This window comes from Apis mellifera, linkage group LG13, assembly GCF_003254395.2.
Source record: "Apis mellifera strain DH4 linkage group LG13, Amel_HAv3.1, whole genome shotgun sequence".
NCBI lineage: Eukaryota > Metazoa > Arthropoda > Insecta > Hymenoptera > Apidae > Apis > Apis mellifera.
The window spans coordinates 5207409-5221665 of NC_037650.1; the positions used below are offsets into that span (position 1 = coordinate 5207409).

The 14257-nt window shown below is 42.5% G+C and overlaps 2 protein-coding genes across 6 annotated transcripts in view; one reads left to right on the plus strand and one right to left on the minus strand.

The window, feature by feature from the left end:
* LOC725354 overlaps positions 1–14257 on the minus strand; it is a 95089-nt gene that overhangs the window by 51766 nt on the left and 29066 nt on the right. For all 4 annotated transcript variants that reach the window (XM_016915919.2, XM_026444735.1, XM_026444734.1 and 1 more), the window contains exon 3: positions 11638–11816. In XM_016915919.2, coding sequence (XP_016771408.2) covers positions 11638–11816 — 179 coding nt within the window. The remainder of the gene's footprint in view (positions 1–11637; positions 11817–14257) is intronic.
* The window catches only part of LOC410442 (DNA helicase MCM9), an 80980-nt gene that overhangs the window by 17560 nt on the left and 49163 nt on the right, over positions 1–14257 (plus strand). The gene's annotated exons all lie outside the window — the stretch shown is intronic.

Sequence of the window (14257 nt, forward strand, 5' to 3'; positions counted from 1 at the left end):
ACGAGTTATGACGCTCGTCAGATTTAGAAACTCGCGTCATCCTATCCCTATATATAATATCCCTATATATATATACATAGGAAATTATCGAGCGTTTATGGTCGCGATTTTCCTCGAATTTCCATATTCTCCTCCCTTGGTGGTTCCGCGTGGGAAAAATGGGGAAGGGAGGAAGGAGGCCGTCGCTCGTAAACAGTGCAGGTTGAAGCCGAAATGGCCCGTTACACTTGATCCCGAAATCGCTTGATTCCAAAAGGGGAGAGCGCGGGGATCACGAAACGAATAGAACGAATAGGGGGAGGTTAAAATTGTGCGGCGAAAAAGGGTTGGTAGGCGTGGTGAGGAGGAGAAAGAAGGGTATGGCGGCCGATTAAGCGACGAGCGGTAGCCAAGTTATCTGCCCGGCCAAGCTCGAAATCTCCCTCATAAAAGTGGTAACAACCCCTGTTTGGGAAACAATGGTGGCGCTGCCAGACTCGAGAGGGTTCGTAAAAGTTTGGGACGCTTTGTGGAAAGGGTGAAAGGTGCAGGCGTAACGAGGGAGAACCGGGCGGGGAGAGAAAGAGTGTCGGGGGAGGGGTGGATGGGCGAAGGCGGAACACAGCGCACGGATTTCGACTTTAACTCCTCTAAAGCTGTCCAATAAATATCGGGCGCGTTGGTTATTAGCGTTTTAATTCGGCCGGCCGATGGTAATTTAATCCGTGGCTGCTTGCAATCGAAAAAGCGTCCAGGTTGACGGTAAAAGTAGATTCATAAATAATGAAATAATGTCCCGGTTTCCCGCCGGTGTGGAGAAATATATAAGGGGGGAAGGAAAATCGATCGATTATTGACCGATTAAAAGGAAGGATATTTTCCCAACGATCGTAATCTCTTTATAAAAGATGTTCTTCGCGAGGATGGGAAGAGTTAGAATTAATATCTCTGTTTTTCTTTTTTTTTTTCGGCTCTGTTTCTTCTTATTAATATCATAAAGAGGTTAGAATTGCGCACAGTTTCTATTAAAAGCGCGTATAAATTTCTTTCTTACTACCGTCATATTAGAAACGCATTAAGGAGGAAGGAAGAAAAATATTTCTCTCTCATTTCCTTCCTTTTCCTCTTTTTGTTGAACTCGAATTCTCGCCACGAGAGAGTTGGTGCCACGGCGCGCCTCTGCCGAGGCCAGGCTTGAAATTTTTAATTCTAATTCCACCGTCCTAATTGTTCAATCTCTGTCTTGTCCCATTTTCAAAAATATTCTAATCGCGAGCGCTTCTCTTGAAAGCTACGCGTCTTTTCGAAATGGAGAAACGATCCCCGTTTAGAGTCGTTTTCGTTGCTAAAATAGAATAAAGAAGAAAGGGACAAAAGGTGGAGAATTAAAAATTATATGATGGCCTGGTGTTTCGCTCGAGGAAAAGAGTTTTCCGCAGAAATAATCGAATGACTGATAGGGAGAGACATCGTTTGTCACGGGACCCTCTTTCCGAAAGTTGTTGAAGAAAACAATTAGATGACCCGTCGTATGATTTTATCGACATCCTTCAAGGGAAGAAAGACTTCCAGACGGAGATATAAAGTATGAAACCAGATGGCATCGACGTTTCGCCGAGTTCTAAAATTTAATTGGCACGATTTTTCTTCATCTCTCTGGTTGGTAATTCTTCACCAACCAGAGAAGAATGTCTCCTCTTTTTCGATAAATTTTTATCCTATCCCTTAGTTTGACTATCGCGAAATTCGTCTTCATTCGGAAAGCTTCGGAAAAAGCTACTGGCCGACGAAATCTTGAAACGAAATCTGTTACGAATTCGATCGAATTATCTCGACGAGATAATCTCTTTTATAAAATAAAAGAATCATGAATTCGATTCGACTATTTTTCCAAAAAAAAAAAAAAAGTAAAGAGATTTGTGCGCTTCGTCAAAACGAGCAGAAACGAGAATTGAAAATCAGGAGAAACATGGAGGAAATTGGGAAGCACCGCGGAGTTGAAAAGGGTCATTTTGTCGGGTGGGAAAATTTTGGTTCGCTAATAAACGCGGCAAACCAAATAACTGAGCTTCATCTCTGGGAATCGAAAGGCTAACTTGCTTTGCATATTTACATTACGGTATAATTTGAAATTTCGCGTAATTTGCCGTCCCGAGTTACCTATCAACAACTTTTTAATATAATACACGCGTGTTTGATATCGGATGAGAGCAGAAATAGAAGGAAATATTTAATGCACGCGATTAATTGGTCGGATAATCGTCGGAAAAACGGGGATTCGTCCCCCGTTTCGAAGGATAATTTGTATAAATCGATGCCCGAAAATGCCGTGTTTCGCGAAAGAAGAAACCTCTGCGAAGCGAAATTGCTTAATTAAATCGAGAAAATGTTGTCTCTCATATCGGATCGACTTATGGGGTCACAGTTGTAATTAAAAATGGTATTCACCGCGAAAATATACGGCTTCCAATAATACTATCCCCCTCTCCTCCCCCAATTCGTCCCTCCCTCCAACGTGTCCCTCCATCGAATGCAACTCGCCATTTTTCCATTTTACTATCTTTTTACGTTCCATCAGCATACATCCACCTTTTCCGTTTGGTTCTGTCCACTCTATTGGTTTCGATCTTATTTTCTTTCCCATCCTTTTTCTCCTCGTTTCACATCCTCTCAGATCACGTTATAACATCAGCCTCTATTCTATCTCTGGTACAGCTTCAAACATTGGAACCCCGTTCACCCCGTCCAACTATCCGCGTACATCCATAATTTTTCGATTCGAAAGAAAGAAAGAAAGAAAGAAAGAAAAAAATAATCTCTGATTGTCAAATGATGAAAAAGATAACCGAGGAATTTATCTGACCGTGGGCGAGTAAAATAAGTCTCGCGCGAAACATATTCGATTCGATATTTTTGTTATCTAGTTCTGTTTCTCTTTCTTTTTCTCTTTTTCGCTCCCTCCCCCCATTTTTTCCCTCCTCCCATTTTTTTCCACGATTCCTTCCACCACGGGATATAACCATCGGTCCTGACAATTGACTAAGGCTTTGTTTTATAGCTTGCTCATCGTTGTTCATTCGCCTGGCCGCGTTTATCTTTCATTCGTTTTTCGTCTGTCGAATAGAATTTTACGGTCGCTTCGATCTACACGCTGCAATAACTCCATACCATTGCTGTCCCGCCATTTTCTTTAGTTTTTACAACGATCTATTAACCATTTTTTCTTTTCTTTTCTTTTCTTTTCTTTTTTTCGCGAAACGTTTTTGATTGTTCCGAAGTTTAAATTGAAATGAACAAAAGTGAAGCTTTTAAATTAAATTAAACGATGAAAATTTTATCTGTCGTTCCCGTTTTCTTATATTTTTTTATTTCTTTGCTTTCTTCTTCTTTCGGATAAAAATGTTTCTTTCTTTCTTTTATAACTATAACGATTAAATTCATTTCGTCGAACGTTGAAAGAAAGAAGATCGACTTTGCTTCTTCGACTGCTCCAATTCGTATCGTTTGTTTTATTACATCCCATTACTTGCGATGCGAGTTGATTATTAAAAAAGGACTGTTATTAAGACGTTAAAAAATTTCGAAATACATAGAATACATACTTCTTCGACGTTTAAAGAGACTCGAAACAAAGGCAATTTAACTGCGCTTCTTCGTTCCGACCACATTGTCCACGTTATTTTCAACGAGCTTTCCATTCAACCCCATTTTTCGTACTCATATTCCGTGGTTAAAGAAGCGAGAAAACAATATCCCACCCCCTTCCCTCCCTTCCCCCAGTTTTACAACGTTAAAACGTTCAAATTTAAATTAGAAAATTTTTAAATTCAAAATTTCACGATTTCATCTCGCATATCAAATTTTTATGATTTGAATAATACGTGAAACGATATGGACCGTAATAAAATCGAGAAGGATTTTTGCCGGCGGTTTAATCGAGATCCAAAGTCAATTCCTGTCGTCGCACTCTCTTATCTCGAAACCATTTCGATATCTCGTTCCTTCAGGCCCGACCTGACGACGCAATCGAATCGATCCATGCTTTCGGCCTCTCCTCTGTTCCCCGCAAAAATTTATCCTCAAATATATATTTCCTCTCGACTTCTCTTCGCAAGATTTTTCCTGGCAACCAGACAACGAAACAACACGCTCGATTCGAAACGATTCCGACGTTACGTTTACGCACGGAAAGTAATCATGGTGTGTTCTTTTTTTCTTTTTCGTGAAAAGAAAAAAAAAGAAGAAAGGAAAAAGATAGAATTTCTTCGAGTAGAAGAAACACTCGAAAAGAAAGAAAGTCGAAATCTTAGTTCCAAAGCCTTGAAATCTCATCTTCCAATGGTTGCGAGCGACGTAAAACAGTCTCCCTCTCTCTCTCTCTCTCTTTTCGGTACTTTTCAGCTTTTCCAACCAGTCGAGTTTATCTCCTCCACCTGCGACATGTTGGAGAAAAGAGGACTTGTAGGGACTAACTTGTTCCTCGAAGAAATGCCACGTCTTCCCGAGCATCATCCTCCGCATGATGGAATTCGTTGGAAATATTTTCCTCGCCTCTCCTCGCGTTAAACTTCGATTTCGAATTATTCCATATCGCGTTTTTCCTCCCCCGATGATCATCCCCGGGATCAGTAGGCTAGAATAATCATCCAACTTATTCCTCTTTTTTTTTTTTTTTTTTTTTTACATTCCATCTAGAAGAAAGAGATATCGTGGAAAGGTAACACAAATTCGCACGAAATAAATTCAGCCGTAAATTTCCCGATATATAAACGATTTCGCGCTAAACAATTTCAACTTATAACCGGCTCTATTTTTCCCCCTGGTTTCCCAACCGAGTGCGACCCGTTTCGGAATGTTAATTACCGAATTATATGGGCCGGTGCTAATTTAATTACGCAATTTCGCGGTCAAACGGTCCACACCGGCGGTCCGACCGGCTCATAAATTTTGCGGAGGGATAAAGTGTTGAATCGTCCCTGGTTTCGGGGCGTAGGAGCAACCGAAACTGTTTCAACCCGCCTTATTTTCCTTTTTTCTCGTTCGCTCGTCTCCTCTCTTCTCTCTCTCTTTTTCTGTCTCTCTTCTTAACCCGGATGGCTGTTCTTCCTTGTTCGGAGCATACCTCGCACATTTGCTAAGCCGTGAAAGTAAAGCAGTTCCTTCTAAGCGCAAAGTGGTCTCTCATCTTTGAAATACCAAGCTACTTTCCATTTATTTTCTTTTTTTTCTTTCCCTTCTCCTTTTTTCCTTTACGCGTGCATTCTCTCCGCTTCTTTCTCTCTTTTTTTTTTCGAAGCTGCCTGCCTTCCTTCCTTCCTCTCTTTTCTCCTTCACTCTCTTTTTTCTTTTTTTTTTTTATCCCTCCTTCTTCTCTCGCCTCGATGTACCGTGTTCCGTTCGCTATTCCTCTCCCTACGTGTTCACGTCTCTTGTGTTCGCGTCTTGACGGTGTAACAGGAAAACGAACATTTTGTTTAGAGAGCAACGCGCATACACGGTCGAGTGTAATCTTGTAATGAAAAAAAAAAAAAGAAAGAAAAAAAAAAAGGCTTTCTCCTTCGAGTCTTTTTCTCTCGAAACTTACGCTACCCCACGTAATTAAAATTCTTGTAAAATCTCTCTCTCTTTCTTTTTTCTCTTTTTATATTCGCTCTTCGTAGCTTCTTGTTTCCTCGACAACTGCGGAATTAACTCTCATCGACTGCCTCTCGTCCCCTCCCCCCCTTCGAAAATGAAAATGCAAAAAACGAATGTCGCGATGACAAAAATTATCGTTCAATTTTTAATCTTCAATTCTCAACCCGGTGATTTTTCTTTGAATCATTTCTTCGCTTTCGAGGAACGCGACAATAAAGTAATCGCGAAAGATTGGGGAGGGAGGGAGGGGAAAAAGAAGGAAATTTCGCGTATACATATTCATGAAATTTTCGTATTCACAAAAGATAAGCTTTCCACGGTATTCCGCCGAAATTATTCGAAAATTTGCCAGAGCAGAAATAGCGAGGATTCCGCGAGGATCGCGTTACGGAACACGTTCGTCTACGTGTTCCTCAAGAAAGCCCACTCACAGGCTCCGGAAGCTTTTCGAGTAATTTTCGAGTTTGAAACGTGACAAATGATTCACGGCCTCTATGCAGCTGCAAGAATTCCCAACCCTCGTGTATGTATGTTCGAGCTGACGTTCTTCGAAAGAAGAAAACGATTTCTTGATTTCACGAATTTCACTTCTTTTTTCTTTTTTCCTTTTTTTTCTCCCTGTTAATTTTATTCTTTTTATCGTTTATTTCCTTCCCTCCCAAGTATTTTCGTTAACGCGCTATGGAATGGAGAGGGGAGGGGGGAGGAGGCAATTGAACGAGATTCGGTGAACTTTTTCGATACGCGGTGGAAAATTTTGAAAATTGCGCTCGATTGGCCGCTTCAAAGCCGTTTAAGCCGGCGTGACGTCAACCTGTGGCCGTATTACCCCACCTCGGAACGAAATTGCGGAAATAACGCACGGGAAACGGTCGACCCTCGAATATCTTGCTAACCAATCGCGCAGCTATGCTTCTGTTATCACTCTACCGTGAAATGGAATTGTATCAATCGAGATTTTCGCGTTGATCGTCATTCTACATTTCTCTTTCTTTTTTTTCTTTTTTTTTTTTTTTCGTACCGTACGATTCTAAAAAAATTGAAACTTTTCTAAAAAGGATCGTACGATTTTGGAAAAGTTCACGATTGTATATATATGGGAAAGTTTCTATGTTAAGTTAATATTCGACGAATCGAAAAGGGAATTATTTATCGAACATTCCTTCGAACATATTTCGTGGCGTTTAATTCGTGCCTGTGACAGTGAATAAACGATTGAAGCCGGTGATTCCATTGATGAAAAATTCAAAGATATTCGTTTGCCAATGGGATTGGCATTTTATTCCAATCGTATAAATATATATATATATATATATATATATATATATATATATGTATTGGCGGTTTGTCCAGAGGAAAAATAGTGGACACGGAGGACACGTCGAAAATATAGGCAATTTTCAAGTTTTCAATTCCGGCCAGTTTCGGAGTGAAACTTTCCCATGTCCAATTTCATTTGGAAAACTGGAAATTCGAACTGTAGTCAATAGTAGTAGTCCCCTCTTCGAGTCGTTTAACGGAACGTGCTTGTATCAAAAACCGGTTAATTTGAGAAAACAAGGTATGAACGAAAATGAAGGGGGAAAAATGAAGGAGAGAAAAAAAAGCAGAAAAATCTGCAACGATATTACAAAAATTCCCACAAAAATTCTAAAAAGTTTCTCTCTTTCTCCTCTTTCTTCCACCTCCATCCTCCACGATCGTTGAAATTTTTTCCCACGTTAAATTATCCGAAAACAAAATTAAAAACACACAACGTAATTACATCGGGTGCCGCGTTGAATTCGTTCGTTCGTTCGCTCGTTTCGTTCCGTTCGTCCGTTGGAGAGAAGAAAATGGAGTGAAATTCGAGGGGAATGGAAGAGAAGCCGTCGATAACGGCCGTTCGTGACGAGCATTCAATTGCGTCCAACATATTTCGCGCAGAAACGAGGTGTATATCCGTTAGCTGATTATCTCCCGTGGTGCAGCTGCTTTTTCGAACGAGGAACGAAAATTAATCATATTTACGAGTGTGCTCTCCCCTTTCTCTCTCTCTCTTTCTTCATAAATAACCGCGGAACCGGCAGGAATTCGCGCGGTTGTTCAATTTATGCGGCGGAAAGGAAAGCGGAAAAAGGGAATCAGAGAGAGAGGAACAGGTAGAGCAGATCCTTGTACTAGGCGTAATCGATCTGACCGACCGATAAGGCTCCCTTTTTCACGGCGATCCATCATGACACCGTTGTTTGGCCTGTCTACCAGGTCAACAAATCACAAGTCACTTTCGGCTCGAGGTAGACGCGTGTTCGATTCGTTTCTCTTCTTCTTCTTCCTCTTCCTCTTCTTCCTCCTCCTCCTTTTCTTTTCTCTTTCTCGTTTCGAGTACATTAGCGTGGCTCCAAGGGGGGATTTAGGGTTCGAGAAGGGGGAGGAGATGAAGACAGTGACAGATCAGGGATAAGGAACGATATATAGCTGGAAATCGATCGTGCAGAGTTAATCCTTGGAACGGAGGAGTGGTGGGCGGAGGAGGAATTTATAGATAGATCGATACGACAAGAGGTGAGAAAAAAATTCATCGATCGACACAACCTCTTCCTTGTATTCATCTTATTGTTCCGAATTGATATTGTTCTGTGATTCCCAGCGCGTACGGAATGGATTTCTAAAATTGCAAAGAGCATCCCTCAAGTTATTCGCGTATATATATATGTATAAAACGCGTCCGACTATCGATCGATCAACCCGCGCCTGTCTCCTTCGATTGTTGACTCCCCTCGTTCCGGAATGGAAATGAAGACGTAAAGTCGAAAACACGCGGATCGTGAAATAAGTTGGCGGAAATATACGGACGGTATATCGTGATTTTCTAGCGTGGAGGCGAGTGTTTGCTCGCATTTCGCCCGATATTTAGGAATATATAGAATGCATCGAGGGTCGACCTGCTTAAAATCTGATACCGTCCTTTTGAATTCCAGGCGAACGCGTGCCATAGGAAGAAGCGATAAAAGGCGGTTCGAGGAGACTCGTTGCTGGGTTTTGCAATAAATAGGGAAACGATTTTCGGTCATCCAATGATGCAAGACTCGATAAATCAGGAAGTATTTCGAGAGAGGGAGGGGGAGCTTCTTTACCTTTGAAATTTCGCGACGAACATGGGTAAATATTGATGGAGAATAACTCGAAGAAGGGAGAGTAATGAAAGTAACTACTTGCAGCAATCGTGAACGCTTGTCCCGCGGTTGAAGTGAGTTTTTGCCAGCCCCAATTTTCCAACGACTCTCGACTTTTTATCCGACTTGCCATCGGGGTAATTCAATTTGACGAGTTCGATTAAAAATAAATCAATGGGAAAGAGATAGTAGATATGTCAACGAGAGTGAACAAAAAAAAAAACAGAGTGAATAGGGGCCGTGAATCCAATTAACTTTGGAAAGCGCAAATTATCCCAAAAGCGTGTCTGAAAATGCTTTCAATCTCCGTTTAAACGAGAGACAGAGAGAGAAAGATAGAGGGGGGAAAAAAACGTAGCCGCGATATTCGAATTGGTGAAAAATTCATGGTCGAGCCCAGGTGCGATAGAATAGCGTTTACGAAGGGGAAAAAAAAAGGAGAAAAAAAAAAAAAGGAAAAAGCGTTCGAAATAGACGACCAACTTTATCGAAGCATCGATATAATACCATCAAGATTGGGATTTCATCAAACATGGACGCTTTCGTAATTTAGAATGACCATCACTCGTTTCGCTTACTCTTCCGCGTATATACTTTATTTAAAAAAAAACACTGCGACTCGCATTCGATGTCGATTTTCATCCGCGAAATGGGTATCTGAACCGAGGTTTTTCGACGAGTAAAAAAACAACTCCTTGATTAACTTTCCCACCCTTTCGTGCTAATCTGGAAACAGTTGGATATCGACTGTGACTTTTCCATTATACACTTTTGCCCGATCTTTGATCGAACAGTCTATCATCCTCTTTAAAAAAAAAAGGAAAAAAAGAGAGAGGAGATGAAAAAGAAAACGAGGGAATATGTGGAAGGGGGGAAAAAATCAAAGAGCTTGGATGAACGAAAAAACGCTGGTTGAAAAACTGGATGACTGCGAAGTGGTTTCGTACTTCGCTTTGATTTCCATAGAGAAGTAACGGATCGGTATTCGACACCAGGAATGATATCGACGACGAGCGCAAGGGGCGCCAAGCTACCCTTAATCTTAACGATTGTCTACGGGCGAAACGAATCAAGCAGATGGAATTATAGCCGTCGCGCGACGAACTCCCGATGAAATGATCATGATCGGTTGCCATAAATTTCCTGTTTCCCTTTCTTCTCGATTCCTTTCCCCTCCTCTCCTCTTCCTCGCTGCACCACGTTGTCACCTACGTAATCACGGACACCGCACACTTCGGATCGATCTTGCAAACTTTTACAAATCGTTATCGTTGCCGGTGACCCGATTCCTTCCCCCATTTCGGGACGAAGAAGATTTTTATCGCTGACTGAAACTGCTGACCAGAATCGTTGATTACCGCTTTCAGCAGTTTCGCGACTTGCCGCGCGGCTAATCGACCGATCAAATAGAAAAATTGGCGCGGGATTAAACAAACGAAGGCGAGATGGTGGGAGGGAGGGAGGAGCGAAATTCTCCTGTGTCGGTGGAAACGGAAATCGTCGCTTCGTTGTAATTAATCGTCGGGGAGGGAGGGGAGGGGGAGGAGCGAGACGCACGAGTTGCACGAGCGAAATGGAAAATTGAGATAACAACCGGTTTCCCGTCCAGACGAGAATCCAGGTGGCACGAACGAACCGGCGACGTGTACGGATACGAAATCGCGTAGATATTAGCCACGAAGGAAACACCGTCCGTGTCTTTGTGCCTCTCCCCCTTCCTCCTCCCTCCCCCGTCTCCCATTTTGATCGATTGTCACGAGCACGCCAATGTATATACACGGAGGGTGGTCCCCCCCTGTTCCGCCACCACGGCGTCTACGTCGTTTTCGTGCTTGCCAGCTCTCCTAATCGCGACCGCTATATTTATCGGTTGGCCGTTATTGCGGAAACGACTATTTGTCATGGTCTGGTGTATTAATTACACCACACCATGGTTAAGGGGGAGGGAAGCAGGTCTTTGTTCGCGTAAATCGTCGTGCAGCAAAAGGGGACGCCTTCCTACGACGCCGCTTGGACAACCTGTTTGAATCGAGAATTTTCGGCCTACGAAATCGGGCAATTTTTTCGAAAATTGATTTCGTTACGGTTCTCGTTGTTGTAACGCGTGCGTGCCTTCTTCCGCGTGGAGCGCGTGGTTGACCCTGATCGAAACTTAGTAAGGGCTCTCCCTTAACTGTTTAGTTGCACGACTCCCTTTTGCACGGGATTATTTCATAATTCAACGGGGAGGGTGGGATCTTGCTCGATTGTTTCTCATCATTTGTCGATGTGTTTGCGTTGAGGGACGGTTACGATAGTTTTGGGTGGGTGTTTCTCGAGGCAAAGACTGAGGGAATTGGAGAAGAGAATTGGGGTTGGATAAAATTTCTTCGTGACACGAAACAGTGGCAGGAATAGTGGATTATTACGATGTTATTGTCGCGAATATTCTTAGTATTGCAAATAATGGAAATCGTATTGAGATTATTCAAAAAAAAAAAAAAAAGTAGAAGTTGGAGAATATTTGGAGAATATTGGCGAGTGGAAAATTTACCACGCGAGAGATAAAAGATTGGCAGTTTAGAGTTTCGAAAAGTGGCGAGAATCTTTAACGGAACCAACTGGTAGAGATAGTTTCAGTCTCGATATTTTTATCCGTCATCTTTACGATGCAACTTTTCATATCGGTTATAAAACCTTCCGTAGTTTTACAAAATACAAGCTTTCAGAGTTTTCCTTCCCTTTCTCTCTCTTTCTCTCTGTTTTTCCTTTTTTCTTCTTCGCAAAAGAACGACAAAGCTAGTTATTCCCTCGCCCTGTCTTTTCGAAGAACAGCTTCGAAGAGATAACTTCAGTTTCGTTTGGGAAGAAAATTACTGCGGCTTACCACTTTATCTCCCAAATTTCGCACACGGCATGGCAGGTACACGGTTTGTTCGACGAATGCGCTGACGTTCGCCGCTGTCGGTTCAAAAACGGGTAAATCCCCTTCGGCTGAGTCATTATTGGCGTCGTTTGGTCGCCTCTCCTGGCCCTCCTTCGATATTTCGCGAACTTGTACAGGCGCTGAAAGCAAAACAAATTGGTTCGGTTGAATCGGTGCGTTTCCTCGCAAAATATTCTCCCGTGGTATTTCTACTGGTCTGCTAAAAAAAACTTGGTTGATCGACGCATAATATCATTTCCTGGAAAATGAAAGAAGAAGAAGAAGAAGAAGAAGAGAACGGGAAAGAAAAAGAAGGAAGGGAAAAACTACACTATTGACCGAGGATTAAGCAGAATTTTTACCAAGATCCATTATTCTCCTAGTTTTTACCAACTCGCTCGCTTTTCTCACTTTTTCCGCGTATTCCGAAGGAATTTTCTAAAAGAAACTCGTCTTCTTTGAAACCTTCCCCTTCCAACGAGACGAGAGAGGAAATTTCTCGCGAAATTTCTAGTCTCCAGAGTCGTTGGGAATTTCTCCCCTCGATATTCGAACTCGAAAGATCCAAAAAGAAAAAAAAAATCACATCGATCTTGTTTGCTCATTAAACGTCGTTTCTGCGGATTAATCTCCCCGAGTTAACATACGGAATCTTGAACAGAAAGGCGGCGGGGTAGTTGCCTCCCTTATTGTTCCTCTGCGCGAATTTCTTCCCTCATTTCTCGAGATTTATTTTCCTCCGAGATGGACGTATCTGGACACGTGTTACCTTCGGAATTTCATCGAACGAAATTCGAGCATTGATGTAGCTGCGGGGGAGAGAGGGGGTCTATTGGGATGACGGGTATACCTCGTTAGTATACCTCTACTAACGGTCTCTCCGTCATCATCAATCATCATCAAAACTGCGCGGAACGATATCTATTCACGATTGACATGGATTAATCCGGGAGGAAAGTTGGGAATAAAAGCTCGGTTAGTCACGACTTTGCACGACTATATCGAGCCAGGAAAGGGAAAACAACGTCCTTTTATTTCTAAGCTTTTGAATTGAGGAGGAGGAGGAGGAAGAAAGGGAGCGGAAGGAGAGATGAGGGTATTGAGAAAATATCGTTCCCGGCTTCTCTCGAAATATTCGAAAATTCGTTTGTACAGATATTCCAAGAATTTCCTGCGGATGGAACAATGGAAGAAGAGATTTTGGATCTGGGCGTCCATTTATTATTCCCCCAAATAAAAAACGGAAATCTCATCATAGTTTTAATCATCTTTCGCGGAGTGAAACTTCGTATTCGAAGTGAGTGAATCGTCGGATTTTGGAAATTGACAAAAGAAAGAAAAAGGAAAGGAGAGGAAAAAAAAAGAGAAGGAAGTAACTAGATGATAGGAAAAAACGAGGACACTTCATTCTCTTCGCTCTCCCTCTCCCTCTCTCTTCCTCTCTCTCTCCCATGCATCCTCCACCCTCTTTTACAATCTCTGAATCGCGGCCACGTTTTTCTCGCCCCCTCGAAAACACGCCCGAATAAATTTAATTGGACGGGAGCCGAGCTCTCGTAGCTTGATACGAGAAGAAAAGAGAGGAAGAGGGGGAGGCGTCACGGTGCTCGAGGTGCAAAAGTGCAATCGAATTATCAAACGAAGCCAACCAGAACGAGCCGCTGACATCGTAACTCGGTGTGCTGACCGTTTCGCATAAACAACGCTTCCTGGCCAAACATAGAGCGATATCCTCTTTCCACCGTGTGCAACCCTTTCCACCTCTCTCTCTCTCTCCCTCTTTCTCTCCTTCTCTCTCCCTCTCCCTCCCCCTGCTCTCTCTTTCTCTGTCACTCCATCGTTTTGAGGTCTCACGTTAACGTGTCACGGGTCGTTCTTCCCCAGAGAGGTGAAGCTCAGAGTACAGATAACGCCCGTATACACAGCAGCACGCTGGCGTCATACAAATGACCAACTTCCCCTCGACTGGGTTGCAACGTCGCTCGTATCCATCCCATCCGACCCACTGATAACTGCAGATTAATTGACAAAAAGCAGAGACCGCGAATACGGATGATGTACACGGAGCCGAAAATCGTCGTAGTCGTGCACCGGCGGGATTTAGTTACACGTCGACCTTTACCTCTTTATTTCACGTTGCCAACCCCCCTCCTGGTAAATGGGGTTGGGATCGAAGCGTGTGACGAATTTATAGGCATAGGGAGGGAGGAGTTGTAGTTGAGAGCCGACTGTTGACAGACTGGAGTCAAAGGGGTGGGTGGAAAAAAAGAAAAAAAAAAGGGTTAACGCTCCCGGCTCCCGGTGTGAGAATTTATGCCTTTGCATAACCGACACCTGCTACCTAAAGAATTAATGAATTTAAAGGAGAGATAACTTTATACTTTTATGATGGAGATTATATATATATTTATTTAAAAAAAAAACGCGAATACGTTTTTTGCGCGATAAACAAATTTCACGAACGAACCGTGCACTCAACGCACGCGTCAAAAGAAGTTTCGATATTTTTTTCCTTGGTGCGTATAAAGTCGTTCGTATTATTCCACGCATCTATTATGTTGCATTTTATATTCTTCCATCG